Source organism: Trichosurus vulpecula, chromosome 2 (genome assembly GCF_011100635.1).
Source record: "Trichosurus vulpecula isolate mTriVul1 chromosome 2, mTriVul1.pri, whole genome shotgun sequence".
Lineage (NCBI taxonomy): Eukaryota > Metazoa > Chordata > Mammalia > Diprotodontia > Phalangeridae > Trichosurus > Trichosurus vulpecula.
Genome location: NC_050574.1, coordinates 40531089 through 40550985, shown reverse-complemented (window position 1 = coordinate 40550985; position 19897 = coordinate 40531089). Strand labels below are relative to the sequence as shown.

The following is a 19897-nucleotide window of genomic DNA, read 5'->3' as shown; positions in this document are numbered from 1 at the left end:
TGTCTCAGTGTGTGTTTGGATGTGTGTGCTCACACTCATGGTCCTCTCTTCCCCAGAAAGGGCCATGAAGGGGGATGAGAGGGGGTAGGGAGCCTCCGGCCCTGACCACCTTCCTTGGTCCCTGCTGGACTGAGAGCTGGCAGGGAATGTTGGGCAGGAGTGACCACAGTGCCCCCTTGTGGCCACCAACCACACTGCCGCCACTGCAGCTGTCGCCCGCCTAGGCCGCTCTTACTGGTTCCACCGGTTCAGATTCGGGGCTCCCCTCCCCCCACCTCCAACTTGGAAGAAACTGGGCCCCTGCCTTGTCCTGCCCAGCCCCGCCCCTACAGTGTAGCTGCCCCCCACCCTCTGCTTGCAGAGCCTTGGATGGCCCTCTAGGGACCTCAGCTTCTTCTGAAGAATCGAGGGGCTCCAGAGTCCTGCTCCGAGCTCCCCCTGGGACCCAGGGGCTTGCCAGCCCACCTTGCTCCCTATAAGGAATCCAGGCACCTGGGGCCTCAGCCCTGCTCCCATGAGAGCATCAGACCTTCAGACCATCTTTCTCTTGGCCCCTCCCAAACCCCAGTGTCCAGGGCACTGGACATTGCCCTCAGGAAGCCAGGTGTCTTGCCCGACCAGTGCCTGCCTCCACCCTCCCCTTCCTGCCCACACCCTTGGGCGGGCATTTCTCAGCCTTCTTCCTCCCAGGGATTAGTTCTCCATGGCCTCCTCAGCCTGGCTAGGCTTGCCCTGGGGTCCCCGAGGGGAACAGAGGGCCCTGACCAGGGCTCTAAGGGACCTGGGGCACCTGGCGTCTACCCTGTGCCAAGTGCCCCACTTGGATTCCAGCCCCCCCTCCTTGCCTGACCTGCTCCCTCAGATGGCCAGGCTGCTGCAGCAGGTAGCAGAAGCCAGGAGGCAGGCTGGAGGAGGCCCTCAGGAGCCTGGGGGAGCCTCGGACTTCCTAGCTGGCTTCCTGACTAACCTGGGCCAGAAGGTGGAGCAGGTAGCCGCTCTCTTCCCTGCAGGGAACAAGACCTCCTGGGAGGGTCCTGGTCACAGGTGAGGAGGGGGGAGGGCTGATTCCTCATCCCCATCTCTGGGGCTCAGCCCCCTAACCCCAATCCACCCAGAGCCAGCCAATCCTACTGACACTGGCCAGGCTGGGCCAGTCCAGGGGCTGGCCCCAGGGAGACTACTCCCCCACCCTCATTTCTGGGTCCTCTATATGACCCTAGGAGGCAAAAGAGATGCCAGCTGACCCAGGGTCCCTGTTGACTATCACGGGCCCTATCAACCATGTCCCTGGGGGGCTGGAATCCCTGATCTGATCTGGGAGGAACCTCAGAAGCAGCAGGCATCTAGGTGGGGTTAACAGACAGACACAGTTCTGGACTTGGCATCACAATGTTCTAACCTGCCCATCAGACACTTGCTGTGTGACCTGGGCAATTCACTTACCCTCAACCTCAGTTTTATCATCTGAAAAATAGAGATAATAGGACCACCTCCCTCTCAAGGTTGTAGAGATAACATCTATATAGTGCTTGTAAGGTTCAAAGCACTTTGTAAATGCTTTTGGGGTCAGTGATTTTTCAGTTGTATCTGACTCTTCCTGACCTTTCCATTTGGGGTTTTCTTGGCAGAGATACTAGAGTGGTTTGTCATTTCCTTCTACGGCTCATTTTACAAATAAGGAAACTGAGGCAAACAGGGTGAAGTGACTTGCCCAGGGTCACCCAACTAGGAAGCATCTGAGGCCAGATTTGAACACACGAAGATGAGGCTTCCTGACTCCAGGCCCAGCGCTCTGCGCACTATGGCTCCACTTAGTAGCCCTTGTAAATGCTAACTATTGTCATGACTTCTTAGAAACTACAGAGTACAACCTGTCCTTGGATAAGAATCCCCTCTACCACATCCCTGAAATGTGGTCATCCAACCATGGCTGGAAACCTCTTCACTGACAGGCAGCTCACTCCCTGTAAAGGCAGCCACTTCCACTTGTTCATCTCCTGATGCCACTTCCCTAGTTTGGGGGAGGGGAGGAGTGGGGGAGGAGAGGGCATATGCACAGAAAATGGTCCTAATATCTTGGCTGACTGATAACCCAGCCCCCAAGTTTCTCTCCTCTATCCCCAGTCCCCTCAGCTGACCCTCATATTCTGGCACTCCAGTCCTGCTTACCCATAGCCCCTGACCTCACACTCCCCTCCTTAAAATGCAGTGCCCAGATCTGGAAGCCATTCATACTCCAGATGGGGTTTGCTCTGGCCAGAGTCCACAGGGCAGTTGTCCCCTCCCCCACTCTGGACGCCAGGACTCTCCTAAGGTAGCCTGAGGGAGAGAAGAGAAAGAACCAGCCTCCAAGCCAGAAGGCCTGAGTTCAAATCTCACTTCTGACACATCCTAGACAATTCACCTCCCTGTGCTTTTGGCAGCTCTGAGACCCTTGAATGGTGGAGAATATGCTGAGCTGCCTAGTCAAGGGAGTTTTTTCATTCCTGTCCAAATGGCCCTATCTCAAGTGCATTGTGGGCTCATTCGGGGACCCTGTAGACTGTCCTGGAGATCTTCTGGCCCTGGGCATGGGGACTCCCATGAACTCATCCAGGGAACCCTTAGGAGCTTATCAGACAGATACTGGGGATTGTGCGGTGCTTCCTGAGGACCCTTCAGTGAGGAGGGGTGGCTGCTCAGGAATGTGGGGAGACCTCACCTTGGCCTTTCCCCAGGAGGCAGCTGACCAAGCTGGCCTTGATCTTCAGTCACATGTACACGGAGCTGAGAACACTCTTCCCTGACGGGCGCTACTGCGGACACACATACCAGCTAAGCAAGCCCCAGGCTCAGGAATTTTGGAGAGAGAATTGTGGGAAGAGGTAAGCTACAGTGGGCCCCTCTCTTCTCAGGGCATCATCCAAGCATCTCCCCACCATCTCCACTGTTCCCCTTCACCACACAAGGCAACCCTATGTCTAGCCCTGCATCTCTTGTCACCCTCTGGATCCAGGTGACAGTTATAAAATGACAGTATCAGACCTAAGAAGGGCCTTAAGACAGGGGATGTCAGAGCTGGGAGGGCCTTAGAACAAAGGATGTCAGAGCTGGGAGGAACCTTAGAACAGGGGATGTCAGAGCTGGGAGGGCCTTAGAACAAGGAATGTCAGAGCTGGGAGGGCCTTAGAACAAAGGATGTCAGAGCTGGGAGGAACCTTAGAACAGGGGATGTCAGAGCTGGGAGGGCCTTAGAACAGGGAATGTCAGAGCTGGAAGGAGCCTTAGTATAAAGAATGTCAGAACTGGGAGGGCCTTAGAACAGGGAATGTCAGAGCTGGGAGGGCCTTAGAACAGGGAATGTCAGGGCTGGGAGGAACCTTAGAACAGGGGATGTCAGAGCTGGGAGGACCTTAGAACAGGGAATGTCAGAGCTGGGAGGATCTTAGAACAGGGGATGTCAGGGCTGGGAGGAACCTTAGGACAGGGGATGTCAAAGCTGGGAGGGCTTTAGAACAGGGGATGTCAGAGCTGGGAGGGCCTTAGGACAGGGGATGTCAGAGCTGGGAGGACCTTAGGACAGGGGATGTCAGGGCTGGAAGGAACCTTAGAACAGAGGATGTCAGAGCTGGGAGGGCCTTAGGCCCCATCTGACCACACTCCATTTTAAAGGGGCAGCTAAAGCCCAGGGAGGGGCCCACTACCCTTTTCACCTTCAGGACCTTCAATCCCTGCCCTCCTTTGGTGGCAGGGTGTTCCTGAGCCAGGGAGGAGGTGGGGGCAAGCTTGTCTCTCTGGCCTCCTAGGTGTGTGGTTCTGTGGGAAGAATTTGAGAAACTCCTGAGCTCCTGCCACCCTGTGAAACCTGGTGTTATGTCCCAGGCCCTGAAATCCACCATCGACTTAACGGGCAGCGGCCATGTGTCCATCTTTGAGTTTGACGTCTTCACCCGCCTTTTCCAGGTCTCCAAAGAACCTAGGGTGGCAGATGGATCCTAAGGGCCCAGGCTTCAGGATGCTTGGGTCCATTACTGGGTTGGGGAGATCAGGACACTTGGGTCCCTAAGAAGGGAGGAGGGATCTGGATGCCTGGATCTCCAGGCAGACAAAAGTTGGGAAATCAGGATGGCTGGGTTCAAGAAGGGAGTGATGGCTGGGGAATCAGGATGCCTAAGCCTCTGAGGGGAACGGAAGGCCCCCTCCTCTTATATTTGTATTCCTTCCCAGCCTTGGTCTTCTCTACTCAAGAACTGGACCCTGTTGGCTGTTACTCACCCCGGCTACATGGCTTTCATCACCTATGCAGAGGTGAAGGCTCGCTTGCAGACCTACCTGGACAAGCCTGGCAGGTGGGGTTTAGCAGGGAATGGGACAGGGCTGGAAAGATAAGGAGATCCCCTTGGGGGGTATAGGGAGGAGGCTGGGGCCCTGAGGCCTTGGTTCTGGTGGGAGCAGGTCATTAGACAGAGGTGAGGAGCTGGCTGAGGCCAGGGTGGGAAATGGGAGACTGCTAAGCCTGACCTTTCCTCCCTAAGCTACATCTTCCGCCTGAGCTGTACCCGCCTAGGTCAATGGGCCATTGGCTATGTCAGTGAAGATGGCCAGGTACTGCAGACGATTCCTCTGAACAAATCACTTTTCCAGGCCCTGAGAGAAGGCCAGAAGAAAGGCTTGTAAGTCCAGTCCCAGTCCGTGCCCTGGGGAGGGCTGGCTACTGTAGGTACCCTACCTTGCTCTCCTCCACTTGAAAAGGGGGCACCAGGTGATCTCCAAGATTCCTCCCAGTTCAAACATTCTGTGTTGACTGTGGATAAGTCACATTGTGGGCCTCAATTCCCTCCTCTGTGAAAGGAGGGAATTGGCTTGGGTTTCTCACTGCCCTTCCAGCTCCTAGCTTTACTGAGGTCCCAGTGGGTTCCCATCCATTCTGGCTTCTTTCTCCCTCACCTGACTGCTGTTACCAACAACCTCCACCAGAGGGCAGACGTCTCCACTCAATCCTAGGACTGAGTCAATCAGACCCATATTTTAGCTGTCCTTCTATGTCAAAGGAGGAAGCCGGGACAAAATGATGTCCAAGGCCCCTTCTACTCTCTGACCTCAAGTCTCCCTACTCCCAGTGCTGACTTTCTGTGTTCTAAGGGCTCTTTTTATTCTATGATCTAGGCTGCCTTCCATCTCAGGCATTCAATATGACATCTATACCTTCCTGTGTGACCCTGGCCAAATCCCCTCACCTCTGTGTGCCTCAGTTTCCTCATCTGTCAAATGGAGATAATGATAGGACCTTCCTCTCGGGATAAGTGATTTCATAGTATGTATGATCAAGGTCTAAAATGAAATAATATTTATAAAATATTGTTGCAAATCTTTGTTATCAACATCAGCAGCAGCAGTATCGTTGTCTTTGTTGTAGTTCAGCCACATCCAACTCTTTGTGAAAGACTATGCATAGCAGACCGGGCCCTTCTATCCTCCACTATCTCTCAAAGTCGGTCCAAGTTCATCTTCATTTGCTCCCATGACACTATCTAACCATCTCATCCTCTGCCATCCCCTTTTCCTTTTGCCTTCAATCTTTCCCAGCATCAGGGTCTTTTCCAGTGAGTCCTGTCTTCTTATTATGTGGCTTCAGCTTCAGCTTCAGTATTTGGCCTTCCAGCGAATAGCCTAGATCGATTTCTTCAAGTGTTGACTTATTCAATCTCCCTGTTGTCCAAGGGACTCTCAAAAGTCCTTTCCAGCACCACAATTCAAAAGTATCAGTTCTGCAGTGCTCAGCTTTCCTTATAGTCCAACTCTCACAGCCATACGTTGCTACTGGAAAAAACATAGCTTTGACCATATGGATCTCTGTTTTTTTGTGTGCCGTCCGGATTTGTCGTAGCTTTCCTTCCAAGGAGCAAGAGTCTTTTAATTTCATGGCTGCAGTTGCCGTCTGCAGTGATCTTTGAGCCCAAGAATATAAAATCTGAAACTACTCCCATTTCTTCCCCTTCCATCTGCCAGGAAGTGATGGGATCAGTTGCTGTGTTCTTAGTTTTTTCAATGTTAAACTTCCAGCCAGCTTTTATACTCTTCTCTTTCACCCGCATCAAGAAGCTTCTTAATTCTTCACTTTCTTCCATCAGAGTGGCATCATCTGCACATCTGAGATTGTTGATGTTTCTCCCAGAAACCTTGATTTTGGCTTTTGATTTGTCCAGACTGGCATTTGATATGATGTACTCTACATATAAGTTGAATAAATAAGGTGACAATCTTAAACCAATCAGTTGTTCCATGTTCAGTTCAAACTGTTGCTTCTTGGCCTTCATACAGGTTTCTCAGGAGACAAGATGATCTGGTCCTCCCTTCTCTTTGAGGACTTGCCACATTTTGTTGTGATCCACAGTCAAAGGCTTTAATGGGGTCAATGAAGCAGAAGCAGATGTTTTTCTGGAACTCCCTTACTTTCTCCACAATCCAGTGAATGTTGGCAATTTGGTCTCTAGTTCCTCTGCCTCTTTGAGAACAGCCTGCTCTTCCGGTGATTCTTGGTTCACACATGGCTGAAGCCCAGCTTGCAGAATCTTAAGTATGACCTTGCTGGCACAATTCTAGGTAATTTGACCATTCCCTGCCATCACCCTTCTTTAGGATGAGGACATAACCTGATCTCTTCTGATCCAGTGGCCTCTGTTGTGTTTTCCAAATGTGCTGACATATTGAGTATAGCACTTTAACAGTATCATCTTTCAGGATTTCAAAAAGCTCAGCTGGTGTTCCATCTTCTCCACCAGCCTTACTGTTAGCAATGTTTCCTAAGGTCCACTTGACTTCATTCTCTAGAATGTCTGGCTCTGGATCAGTAACCACACCATCATGGATATCAGGGATGTTAAGATCATTACATCATTCTATTTTCCCTTTAAAGCACCAACATTTCTTATTCTAAGGACTTTCCTAGCTCTGACATCCTCTGTTCAAAGTTCCTTTCCAGCTAGGACGGTCTGTGTTCTAAAGGCCCTCCAACCTCCGTTCTAATGTTCTCCCCTAGCTCTCCCATTCTAAATATCCAACAGCTTCCTGGGACTGTCTCTTTGGAGCTCTGAATCTGTTCCCTTTCTCTGCGGATGGGTCACTCATGGTCCATTGTTTCTCCTTCTGGCCCAAAAGCACAGTGTGCCTTGTACTTTCTGAGGCACAAAGTTAAACACCTATCCCCAAAGACCCCCCATTCTGACAATGCCCTTGGCAGGAGAAGGCTTGGTCCGTCCAGGCTGACTTCTTGGAGGAGGACCTTGTGAGCAGAAGGAAAAAGACACGAATAAGCACAGAGGAGACAGAAGAGTTGACCTAGGATGGAAAGGTTCTACTTTTCACCCAGGCTGGACTTGATAGGAAGGGGGCTATGTATGGCTTGTGAATTCCCCTCATTCCCCACCCCCAATAGTGCCCCCCTATCATGTTCCCTCAGTTACCTCTATCCAGATGGGAGGAATGTGAATCCAGACCTGTCTGAGCTGGCGGAAGTTAAGGATTACAGACACATTGAGGTCTCACAGGTGAGTTTCCCCATGTATCATCCCCCTGCATCTCCCACCTGCCCCAGAATCAGTCAACAATGTCCGTCTGCGCAGTCCGGCTGACTCTGGCCAGTCTCTCCCTTCTCCTGTAGCCTTCCTTAGACTGTTGGTGCTAAACGGTCCTGAGATTACAGAACAGGGAATGTCAGAGCTGGGAGGGGCCTTTAGAGCAACGAATGTCAGGGCTAGGAGGGGCCTTAGAACAAGGAATGTCAGGGCTAGGAGGGTCCTTAGAACAAGGAATGTCAGGGCTAGGAGGGTCCTTAGAACAAGGAATGTCAGGGCTAGGAGGGCCTTTAGAGCAACGAATGTCAGGGCTGGGAGGGGCCTTTAGAGCAACGAATGTCAGAGCTGGGAGGGTCCTTAGAACAAGGAATGTCAGGGCTGGGAGGGTCCTTAGAACAAGGAATGTCAGGGCTGGGAGGGTCCTTAGAACAAGGAATGTCAGGGCTAGGAGGGTCCTTAGAACAAGGAATGTCAGGGCTAGGAGGGGCTTTAAGACTGGGACTGTCGGAACTGAGAGGGCCCTTAGAACACAGAACATGGGTTGTCAAAGCTGAAAGAGTTCTCACCAGTTAATCAATGGGCATGTCTATAGTCCCTACATATACCAGGCCCCTGTGCTGGATTACAAAGACAAAAGTGCATCAGTACCCTTCTCAGGCATTAAGGCAGATACCATGTACATGAACAATATACGAATGATTACAAGATAGAGGGGGGTGGGGAGGAGGCACCAGCAGCTGGGGGTGGAAGGAGGAGGAGAACAATTATGCTAATAAGAATACTCGGGCAGCTTGGTGGTGCAGTGGATGGAGCGCTGGGCCAGGAATCTTGGGAAATATGGCCTAGGATGCTTCCTAGCTGTGCGACCCTGGGCGAGTCACTTAACCTCTGTTTGCCTCAGTTTCCTCATCTGTAAAATGGAGATAATAATGACAGCCCCTGCCTCCCAGGGCCGTTGTGAGGATCAAATGAGACAATGATTGTAAAGGGCTTTGCCAACTTTAAAGTACTATGTGAATGTGAGATGTAATAACAGCTAATAATCACCACACGTTTCTATAGTGTGCCAGGAACTGCGCCAAGTGCTTTACAATTATCACTTCGAGGTAGGGGCTATTGGTTGAGGAAGCCAAGGCAAACAGGGGTTAAGTGACTCACCCAGGGTCGCACCCAGCTAGAAAGTGTCAGGCTGAATTTGAACCCAGCTCTTCCTAATCCCAGCTGCCATGATCAAAATAGGCTTTGGAGGTTGATCTAGGAGTGGAGGGAATACAGAGATTCAAAGAATGGAGGTGAGAAAGGACTGAATTTGAGGGATGGAGGACCAGGCAAGGCCATGCATAGGAGACGGAACGGAATATGACAGAACAGGAAAGCAGAACAGTCAGCTGGGCCACAGAGGATAGAAAGGAGAGTAGGAACAAGAGGTCTCCTCCACTCCATCTCGGCTCCGGGCCTTCCCTCTGGCAGTCCCCTGGAATGTTCTCCCTCCTCAGCTCTGACTACTGACCTCCCTGGCCTCCTTTGAGTCTTAACTAAAAGTGTACCTTCCACAGGAAGCCTTCCCTAACCCCTCTCAGCTCCAGGGCCTTCCCTCCATTAATTAGTTCCCATTTATTCTCTAGCTAGCTAGCTTTGTTTGCATGCTGTCCCCACCCCCATTAGACTGTAAGCTCCTAGAGGGCAGGCACTGTCTTTTGCCTCTTTTTGTATCCCCAGCACTTAGCACAGGGTCCGGCGCATAGTAGGCACTCAGTATATGTTTACTGAATTGAATTAATGTATTAATTATAAGGCCAGAAAGATAGGTTGCGAAGGGCATTAAATGCCAAAGCGTGGAGTTTGTACTTGATTCTAGAAGCAACGGAGAGATTCTAGAATTTCCTGATCAAAGGAGAGATATGACCAGACCTGTGCTTTGGGAAAACCCCAAATAGGGTCACAAAGAGTCAGACAGGACTGGACAACAATAACAAAGATATGAACAATGATTTGGTAAAAGAGACTGAGAAGGAGCAGTCAGAGAGTTAGGAAGAGAGTGGCATCACAAAAAAATCTGAAGAGGAAGAAGTATCCAGGAAGAAAGGGTGATCAAGAGTGTTGAATGCTGCAGAAAGAGAATGAGAATTGAGGAGAGACCACCAGATTTGGCAGGGGACAAATCAATGGTCACTTTGGAAAAAGCCATTTTGGTTAAGGGATAGGGTCAAAAGCTATATTGTGCTGGTGTTTGTGGGTGTTAAGAACCCAGGAAGCCCTGAGTTCCAGTCCAGCCTCAGACAGACCCCAAAAGGGTAGACTCTGAGAGAGTAGCAGCGAAGTGGGAGAAAAAAAGAAGATGACTGCTTAAGGAAATGACCAGGTCAAGGGCAAGGTCTCTAGGACCAGGAAGTGTATTTATAAGTGGTAGAGAAGGCAACAGGAAGCTGGAATGATAAAGTGAAGAGAAACTGGGAAGGGGGGAAGGGAGGCCAAAAACAAAATTTGGGTGAGCAAGGACCAAAGCCTGTGGTCATTCTCAGTGACCAGAGGGAAAAGAGAGAGGACGAATGAGACACAAAAACATCTGAAGTGAGGAGAGAGGAGATGAGGGAGATCATAAGGGATGACCTCAGTTGTGTCATAAAATGTTAAACCAGTTCATCTGCACAGAGCAAATGGAGTAGAGGTGGATTGGGGAAGTTGAAAAGATAGGAGGATACGTGAGAGGGAATTCATTGGAGAAGAATAAAAGTATTTCCAGGCAGTAAAGAAAACCCAATTGAAGTTAGCATGAGTAAATCGCATAGCAGTGTTAAAGGGATGGTGGGGTGGCCACTACTATTTTGTCTCTCATTCTACTAATGAGTCACTGCCCATACCGTTTTTCTCTATATAAATGTTTCTTCTCTACTCGAGGAAGTAATATCTAACAATTTGTAAATCTCCATCTTTTTGTAAGCTACAAGCCCCCAGCCAGAGACAGGGATTCTGGCAAAACGCTCATGTTAGACATATCTCTCTCTACCTTTACTCTGAGGAGGTTCCACCACCACTCCCTGAACCCCATCATTTGCTTCCTACCAACTGTATTTCCAATAAGTACAACATCAATAGGAATGGCTGGCAATTATCACTATTTATAAAGACAAAGCAAACATCTAAAACAAAGAAAGACAAACAGCTCCCCCCCTCCCCAAGGCCAAAGGAAAAGGTTTCCCATGAAGGAGCTCAAGGCAGGAATTGAAATATAAGATTATCATCTCAGGATCTACAGTAAGGGGGGGGGGGGTCCAGCAACACCAATTTTTCTCTTGTCCAGTTGATCCAAGCAGCTTTGCTCCCAGGGCCCTGGCCCCCTTTCTGGAGCTTGCTTCTGCTAATGCTTCTGCTCTGTCTGTGAGTCTTTACAACTTCCCTGTGTCCTGCTCATTCTCCAACTCGAGTCCTCCGGAGTTGGGTCCCTCTTCAAGTTCATCTTCTAGGCTTCAAGAGATTCCCCCAGGCAGGCTAAACCTTTTACAAGCAATCTAACCTTTTCCTGTGGTCCCTTTTCTGTTATTAGATCCTGGGCTTTCAAAGACCACTCCCTTACAGACGCTTGCATCAGTCTGAAAATTGGTGGGTCTAGGAAAGCCAGTGTCCCAGACACACAGAAATGAAGATTGCTGAATTCTAGACATTTCCCTGCTATCTTCACGATTTTCTGTCTTTTTTTTTTTTTCTTTTAAGGTCCATACTGTCAGAGAAGAGACTTTTTTCTTTCTCACTCCACCCACAACAAGCTAATTCCTCAGGCTATATAACCTTAAATCCTGCTTCATCCCTTAGCTTAATCTGGCTAGCAAAGTCCTCAGGAGTTACTTTCAACACATCATGGAACTACAACATTGCTTTTGCTGGCATAGACCCAGTTCTGTCCTTCCGGAGAGGATGAGCTGCTGCTTCTGCTGGCCTGGGGAGGAGGGGAGATGACCAGGGTACTGGTCAGCAGGCCTTGTGTTTTGCGTGCCAGTTCAGCAGGTGCTCAGACTTTTCTTTCGTGTTGTCCTCTCTCTCATTAGGTGGGGGTGGGGGAGGTTCCCCATCCTTGTCAGGGCTGCAATCCTGGCTGGTTCCCTTGACCAAGTCTGCATGGTATCCTTCCTGGTCACCCCAAAAGCCTTTGGGTCAGAGATGGTCCAAGCCCCAGACAGAGCTACAGTCACCACGGAATCACAGCCTATAAGACAGCTTTTTATAACAGTATGACTAAGAAAGGGAAGAAGATTGGATAATAGCTTGAAAGGTTGGCAGTTCTGAGGGGAAAATTAGTTAACAGAGACTGAAAACTGTAGGGGGAAGGGAGTAATGGTGTAGTGGGTGTAATCTGATGGTTGGCCTTGGCAAGAAGAAAATCTACATCCTCATCAGAGACTCCAGTAAAGGAGAAGAGAGGGAAGGAAGGGACAGGATAGCAACGTTGACAGATTCTCGATGTAGAGAAAAGGAAGTTGGCCCCAAGTGGATTGACTTTTCTCACTGAGGTCACGAGAGTGCTGTGCAGGAAGGGCGGGCATGGGAGGTTTGAGGAAAGAAGAGAAGGTTTGGAATTACCCATGTAGAGAATGAAGGGGATGGAGCCTGAGGGTTGTCTTGCTGCATCGAAAGCCCAATTGAGATTAGATTCAATAGATTTGGAGGGTTTGCTCAGCTTCATGGTTCTCACCAATTCTATTCAACATCATGGGAGTAGGAGCAGAGGAAACCCATGATGAGAGTGATCAGGCTTGAGGTTTGGCAAAGTGGGGGAAGGGGTGGGGTGAAAGGACAATTCGAGAGCACCCCTCAGAATGTAAAATCAAAGCACTTCAGAGCTGAAGGCAGCTTAGAGACAATCTGGGTCTGCCCTGACTCATTTTCAGTTGGGGAAACTGAGGCCCGCAGGGGGGGAGCTAGGGGGCCTCGGGTCCAGCCCCTGACCTGTGGGGTAGCCCTGTCTCCCTCTCTGGGCCTCAGGCAGGTACATGAGGAGATGATGGAGGCAAGAAGGTCTCCAGTGACCCGACCCCCATGGCGCTAAGCCTCTCTTTGATCCTGTTGCCCCCCAGGAACAGTTTCAGCTGTACTGCACCATAAACTCCACCTTTGAGCTGTGTAAAATCTGTGCCGAGCGAGACAAAGACACCAGGCTGAAGCCCTGCGGCCACCTCCTGTGCTACCCCTGCCTGGACGGCTGGCAGGTGGGCCAGGCTGTGTTCTCTGGGGAGGGGGAGGGGCCTCGGGCCAGCCCTGGTCACTGCCTGGCTTAGGATCTCTCTGGCCAGACTTCTCTCTGGGTCTCCCTGCCCTTCTCTCTATCCTTTCTCTGCATATCTCCATCCAGCTCTGCTTCTTTTTCTGCAACAATCTTTCCCACCTCCACCAATTTTTGTCTTCTCTCCTCTTTCCTCTCTCTTTCTCTGTGTCTCTATCCCTCTCTCTCTCTCTCTCTCTCTCTCTCTCTTTCTTCTCTCTCTGCCTCTCCCTCTCTATCTCTCTCCCTTCCCCTCCCTCTCTGTTCTCTTTCTCTGTCTTTCTGTCTCTCTCTTCTCTCTCTCTCCCTCTCCCTCTCCTTCTCCCTCTCTCTCTCTCTCCCTTCCTCTTTCTCTCTCCCACCCCCTCTCTCTCCTCTTTCTCTCTCCCCCCCCTTCTCTCTCCCTCCTCCCTCTCTCTCTTCTCTCTCATTCTCTTTCTTGTTCTTGTCTCATGCTCTCCCTCTCTTCTGCTCAGGTAAGAACTGGACTATGTGACCTGCATTCTGCTCCAGCTCTGACCTGCTGTGATTCTCCCACTGTGTGTGTGTGTGTGTGTGTGTGTGTGTGCGCGATCTCGAGTGTGTGTCCCCATCTCAGCCTCTTTCTCCCCGTGTGTCTCTATCATTCTCTCCATCTGGGTCTTCATGCCTGTCTCTGCCTCATCACTGTGTCTCATTCCTTCCTTATCTCTTCCTCTCCATCTCTCCGTGTCTATCTCTCTCTTCCTGTGTATCTTTCTCTATCATTTTCCCCATCTCAATCCTTCTCCATATTTTCTCATGTGCATCTCTCCATCTGTCCCTCCCCCATTCCCCTTCCCCACTTGGTTGCAGCCCTGGAGCAATCAGTCAGTTAGTCAGTCAATAAATATTTATTAAGCACCTACTATGTGCGAGGCAATATGCTAAGTGCTAGAAACTGGAGGGTTAGAGGAAAAGCATGCAGACCCTGACTTTGCCTCACCCAACTCCCAGAAATCCCCAGGCCGCACCTGCCCATTCTGCAGATGTGTGATTCAGGGATGGGAGTTTGTGACCATCCAGCCTTTCCCTGGGGACACACAAGACCAGGAAGACAAGGAGACCTCAGTTAAGGTGAGGTCTGGGCTGAGGATGAAGGTGGTTAGAAGGAAGGAAGTGGGGGTGGAGGGGAGGAGATAAGAAGAGGAGAAAGATGGGGGTGGGGAGAGATAAAGGGGAGGGAGATACTTGGAGAGGCAGAGATTGGGGAGAAGGTGGGGAAAGGTTGAGGGGACAGGCCATAGGGGAGGGGTGGGAGTGCCAGAGCTGAAGGGGCAGTGAAAGATAGGGCAAGAAATGCTTCTTCTGGCGATGTCTCCTCAAGGTTTGCCCCAGGAATTTCCCGCTTGTGGCTCCCCCCTTGCCCCCAAGGCCTGACCTGTTCCATAGGAGAGATGGAGACAGTGAACCGGTGAGTGACACCACCTCCCTACATCGCCAGCCTCCTCTTACTCACCTCGGTGGGCCCTGCACCCCTCCTGTCTCTTAAGGGCCACCACTCTTAGGCCACTGGCTGTGCTGGAAAGGACCTGAGTCCTCAACCTAGGTCTTCTACTGTATGACCTTGGGGTTGTGCCCTTCACTGCCCCAACTATAAAATAAGAATGCATGAGGTGTACCGGCCCTCCCAGCCCAGACATTCCCTGTTCTAAGGGCCCTCCCAGTGCTGACATCCCCTGTTCCAAGACCCCTCACAGCTCTGACATCCCCTGTTCTATGGCCCCTCCTAGCCCTGACGTTCTTTGTTCTAGGGTCCCTCCCAGCTCAGTCATCCTTTAATTCTGAGAGATAGAAATGGTCAGCTAGACTAGAGCATGAAGGTCCCAGCCCCTTGGGCCAGGGGCCTGCTCTGCCTGCTGTGGACCATTTGCTGGGCCTGCACAGTCACTGGTGGTTGCATGGGCGTGGACAGCCCCAGGAGCCTGGTGCCCTCTCTCCTTGGCTGTTATTCTTCCCCAAAACCCTTCCCTAAGCTCCTGAGGGAGCTCCCCCTCCCACCCTGCCTTCCATTTGCTTCTTGGACCTGGCTCCATATTTGGCTGGAGCTGACAGAGTGTCCTCCCCCCCTTCCTGCCGGCCCTCTGTTTGCCCAGGCAAGGCTGTGTTCTCTTGCTTCCTGAGCCCTTGTTTGTTTGAAGAGGGGCCAGCTATTGATTTCAAGGATTTGATTTCTCTGTATACCCAAGTGCCTTCCCCCCACAAAACCCCCGCCACACACGCACACACACACAGATATACTCGCCCCATGCCCACTTATACAGGTGGACACACTCAGAACTAAAGGGCTCTTAGAGTCCATAGAAACCAACCCCCACATTGGAAAGAGAAGGGCTGGGCTGAGAGCTATTTATATTTATCCTAAGATATCAGAGCCAACACTCCAGCGAGAATAGAGACTATGAGGTTTGAAGGATCAATGTCAGACTTGAGGGAGATCTTTAAAGATAGGATGCTAATTTTTGGAGAGGCAATAGGGGTTAAGTGACTTGCCCAGGGTCACACAGTTAACAAGTGTTTGAAGCCAGATTTGAACTCAGGTCCTTTTGACTACAGGGCTACCTCTATCCACTGTGCCATGTACCTGCCCCAATTCTAAAAGGACTTTAGCAGATATAACATAGAATGTCAGAGCTAGGAGTGATCTTAGAAGAGGGAATGTCAGTGTTGGGGGCAGGGATCTTATTTAGTGTCCCATCCAGGCTACTCATTAACTCCCACTTGCAAGATTGACTTCCTATGGAGGGCATGGTTCAAGGTATTCTATGGCTCTGCATGGCTCTGAAGCCCCCACTGATGTGTTTTTCTTTAAGTCAACGAGTAGATACAATTAGCTCAAAGCAAAGGTATTAACTGAGATGACGTTGTAAGCAAAATAGTAATAAATTATTTCTCCATGAACCTAAGGCACATTCTCCCACAAATAAAAACAGCGTCAGTGGGAAAAGTGGGCGCCTAGAGAGTGGTGATACTGAATCCCTGGCTTCTTTCAACCTCATCTTAAAGTCACCTTCTGAAAAGGACCTTTCCTGCTTCCCCTGCTCCTCCCAAATGCTAGTGCCTTTCCCTTTAAGGCAATTTCCCATCTACTGTTATGCAAATTATATGCCCTCTCATTAGAATATAAGCTTCTCAAGGGCAGGGACTGTTTTTTCATTTTCTTTGTATCCCTAGCCCTTAGCCTAATCCCTTATACATGTTGCTGTTCAGTATTTTCAGTCCTGTCCAAACTGAGGCCAACGGGATTAAGTGACTTACCCAGGGTCACACATAGTGTCTGAGACCAGATTTGAACTCGGGAAGATGAGTCTTTGCTGATTCCAGGCCACTTAGTTGTCCACCTTTATGCATAGTAAATACTTAATAAATTAACAGTCACACTAATAACAAATATATGTATATCAGCAAGACAAGTTCTGCCTCTGGCACTGCTGGATTATGATATCCTTTCTCTTTGTCTGGCGCCCTCATATTATTCCCCTTCTTATCAATCAGTCAGTAGATAAACATTTATTAAGCACCTACTATATTCCAGGCACCATGCTAAGCACTAGGGATCCAAATAAGAAAAAACAAAGGCAGTCCCTGCCCTCAAAGAGCTCACAATCTAAGGGGAGGTGATATACCAAGGGAAGGAAAAGGAAAGAAAAGGGAAAGAAGATATCCCCTAACCCTAACAGGGAAGGAATAGTATTCCCTCTCAGTGGCTAGATTCTTCTTCCATAGCTGGCTCTCTTCTCTACTGCCAAAGGTCACCTTGTCAGAACTGCTTACTTCCCTGACTCCAGAGTTAGCAAGCTCCCTTTTTGTTCACACAGGCTTGCTTTTTAAGTCCACCCTGGGAAAGCTGTTCTCTAATTCCATCAAAGAGAATTTCTTTACACCGGTAAAGGGATAACAAGGTGGAAGCCCTTCTTTGCCCTTAGTTCGAAGCAATTGTATTCCATCATCCTCTTAGCTTGCCACTGATCTTTTGGGATTTCTTCATCTGGCCAGGAAGGATCCTAAGTTTAGAGCTAGAAGTCATCTCAGAAACCATATAGTCCAAACTCTTCATTTTACAGATGAGGTTTAAAGAATTTCAATTACTAACCCAAAGTCATACAAGTAGGAAATGTCAGAGGTGGGATCTGAACCTATATCTTTTTACCTTAGAACCAGTGCTCTTCTCACTGTACCAAAAAAAAAAAAATATAACAGATCAGGGTATCTTGATCAACACACACACACACACTCACACACACACACACACACACACAAGGAAGAACTTTCTAAAAAGTTGAGCTGTCCCAAGGAACAGGCTTCCATGTTATAAGAGGATCCATTGAAAGACCAAGGAGATTCAACTCACGGGGCACATGATAGCTGTCTAAGGACCAAGTCTGAGGCCAGAGATGACCTCAGGCCTTCCTGATTCCAGGCCCAGCACTCTGTACCCACTGGACCACCCAGCTGCCTCAAGTGTAGGATGAAATAGGAGAGATGAGCCCACCAATGCAGGAGTCAGAGGAGAGAAGAGGAAAGATGGTTGGAGGGGGTAAGACCAACCTAGGACTTTGGCTCAGAATATCAGAGATGGAAGGGCCATTACAAACCATTAAGTCCCATGCCCTCACTTTGATCGATGAAGAAACTGATGCTCCAAGAAGTCATTTGCCTATAGCTGCAAAGCCCATGAGTGGCATCTGACTCCTAGCCCAGGGCCCTCTCCCTGACCCACAGAGGTCTCCACACTTGCAAAAGGAGAAAGAACTACTCAGAGCTCTGAGGCTGAGAGGCAAGTGCCCTAGAATCAGGTCCTACCTTTGCTCCTGGTTTCCTATGTATGACTCATTGAGCAAGTCAGGGACAGCTGGGGGCGCCATGGTGCATAGAGCACCAGGCCTGGCATCAAAAAGACACATCTTCCTGAGTTCAAATTCACCCTCAGACACTTACTAGCTGTGTGACCCTGGGCAAGTCACTTAGCCCTGTTTGCCTCAGTTTTCTCATCTGTCAAATGAGCTGGGGAAGGAAATGGCAGACCACTCCAGTATCTTTGCCAAGAAAACCCCAAATGGGGTCACAGAGAGTCAGACACAACTGAAAAAATGACTGAACAACAAATTGGACAAGTCAATGCCTTTTTTGGATCTTTGATTTCCTCATCTGGCAGATGAAGGGGTTAGAGAAAGAGCCAGGAGGGTTCTGACTGACATCCCCTGGTTCTGCCCTTTGGTTCTTCCCAGATCCCACCTTTCTTGCACCTGCCAAGACTCTGGCCCCCACTCACCTTCCCTCAGATTGGATCCATTGCCTCTGTTCCTGGGACTTAGCTCAGTCTTCAGTTCAAAGTAGGGGCAGCTGAGTGAGTGAGGGGCAATGGGTTCAGTTCTGAAATGGAGCCAGTGTTTGGAGAAGGGACTACATACTAGGTCCCTAAGGACCTCAAGGTGGATCCTCAAAGTCTGGGTCCCTGGAGGAGAGAGGTTCATACCTGATAAAGGGTTTATTAGATGAGCAGGTAGAACAGAAGGTTCTCCTGGATCCGGCTCGGGGAATGGGGACCTGGGGGGAGGGGAGAAAGAATGAACTGATGGAATCTGTCTAACAAAGCAGCCCCTGATTGATCAGTAGCCAATCCTGAGGGACCCAGGAGGCCCAGGTGAGCCTTGTCTGCTCAGATTGTTCCTTGTCAGTGCCCCTCTGGGCAGCCTTCTCTGACCAACCTCCTTCCCTTCCACAGGTCCCAGCCAGAGCCCAGGACCCAGAAAACGAAGAGCCCAGGGAACCTCATCCAGAAAATGACAGGCATGGACCAGAATGATCTCTGAGGTCCCTACCCCCTCTAAGAATCGATGAGTCTGTAAGCCCAGGAACCAGGCAGAAACCCGAGACCAGGCAGGATTCGGAGCTCAGAACCCAACATCACAGAGGAAAAAAATCTCTCAGTCCAGTCAGCGCACAATGACTAAAGAAATTCCAAAGCCCCAAACTTAGCCAGAGTCTGGACCTAAGTCAGAGGCCAGAACCCAATAACAACTCAGAGCCCAGGATGAGCACAGAGCCCAGCCAGAAACTAGAACCTAGATAAAATCCATAGCCCCAGCAACACACAGGGACTAGAGATCAGGCCCAGAGACCAGGCAGAACTGAAAGCCTGCAAGACCCAGAACATGGAGCCTAGGCAGAATTGAGATAGAACTCAAAGCCCAGGCAGAGAGAGTTCAGAGCACAAAGCCCAGAGTCCAGAGCCCAAACCCAGATGACCTAGAACAGGGTCCAGAGCCCAAACAGACCAGAACTCAGAACTTGGACTCCAGAGAGCTAACTCGCTAAAAGTCCTTGATACAAGAGTGTTAGAGGCTGTGGTGAGAGATTAAACACACAAGAAAGAAGTGTGTGTGTGGTATGTAAAGTACTTTCTAAATCTAAAAAGCCGTACAAATGTCTACCATTATTACTGCTGGAAATGAAGGGGAGGGAAGGAGAGAGGAGAGGTCCCACCCACCCCAAGACACCAGTGTCCAGGGGAAGAGGTCCCCCAAGTAGCCACCAGGGGTCAGCTGGCCACTTGAAAGGAGGACTCCAGGGCCCCACCCCTGCTCAGGGACCCAGACTTCTCAGCCATCAAAAGGCAGGTGGCCTTCTCATTCTGCCAGATTTGGTCAGAGACCCAGAATTAGAATCATAGACTGTCAGAGATTTTAGACATTTATTCTAGGAGGGAAAGGTTGGACGAGTGGACTTACCCTCAAAGGTCACAGAGCTGATGACAGGCAGGACCTGAACCCAAACCAATTCTTTCTTTGTGAGACCACAAGAATTAGCACACTTCTCTCAGCCCATCAGAGATCCAGTCATCCAGGGTAGGCAGGGCGGGCCAACCCCTCAGTTCTCCCACCTGCCCCAGACCCAGGTCAGGTCATTCAGGCTAGGAAGGGCCAGCCAGCCAGCCCCTCAGTTCTCCCTCCTACCTGATTTTGCACCCCGGCCTTCCCCTTTCTTAGCTTTCCCTCCCCCTGGGGAGGGCTGGGCCACCAGGAGGAATGAGGGGGAGGGGTAAATTCCTCAGATTCCTAGAAAGGGGGAG

The 19897-nt window shown here is 50.1% G+C and overlaps 1 protein-coding gene across 1 annotated transcript; it reads left to right on the top strand.

The window, feature by feature from the left end:
- The first annotated feature begins 697 nt into the window (after nucleotides 1–697).
- Nucleotides 698–19202, top strand: CBLC (Cbl proto-oncogene C). Its single transcript, XM_036742756.1, has 10 exons — nucleotides 698–1044; nucleotides 2718–2864; nucleotides 3786–3942; nucleotides 4207–4328; nucleotides 4515–4652; nucleotides 7439–7526; nucleotides 12623–12754; nucleotides 13783–13902; nucleotides 14153–14239; nucleotides 18551–19202. Exons 1-10 carry the CDS (start codon nucleotides 704–706, stop codon nucleotides 18629–18631), a joined length of 1413 nt encoding a protein of 470 aa, XP_036598651.1. The 5' UTR covers nucleotides 698–703; the 3' UTR covers nucleotides 18632–19202.
- Nucleotides 19203–19897: the final 695 nt, after the last annotated feature.

Excerpts from the sequence above, each read along its gene's own strand:
- CBLC (XM_036742756.1), top strand. The coding sequence starts at position 704 with ATGGCCTCCTCAGCCTGGCTAGGCTTGCCCTGGGGTCCCCGAGGGGAA. Across the intron at positions 7,527-12,622 it reads GACACATTGAGGTCTCACAG|GAACAGTTTCAGCTGTACTG; the intron begins GTGAGTTTCCCC and ends GTTGCCCCCCAG. Across the intron at positions 14,240-18,550 it reads GAGATGGAGACAGTGAACCG|GTCCCAGCCAGAGCCCAGGA; the intron begins GTGAGTGACACC and ends TCCCTTCCACAG.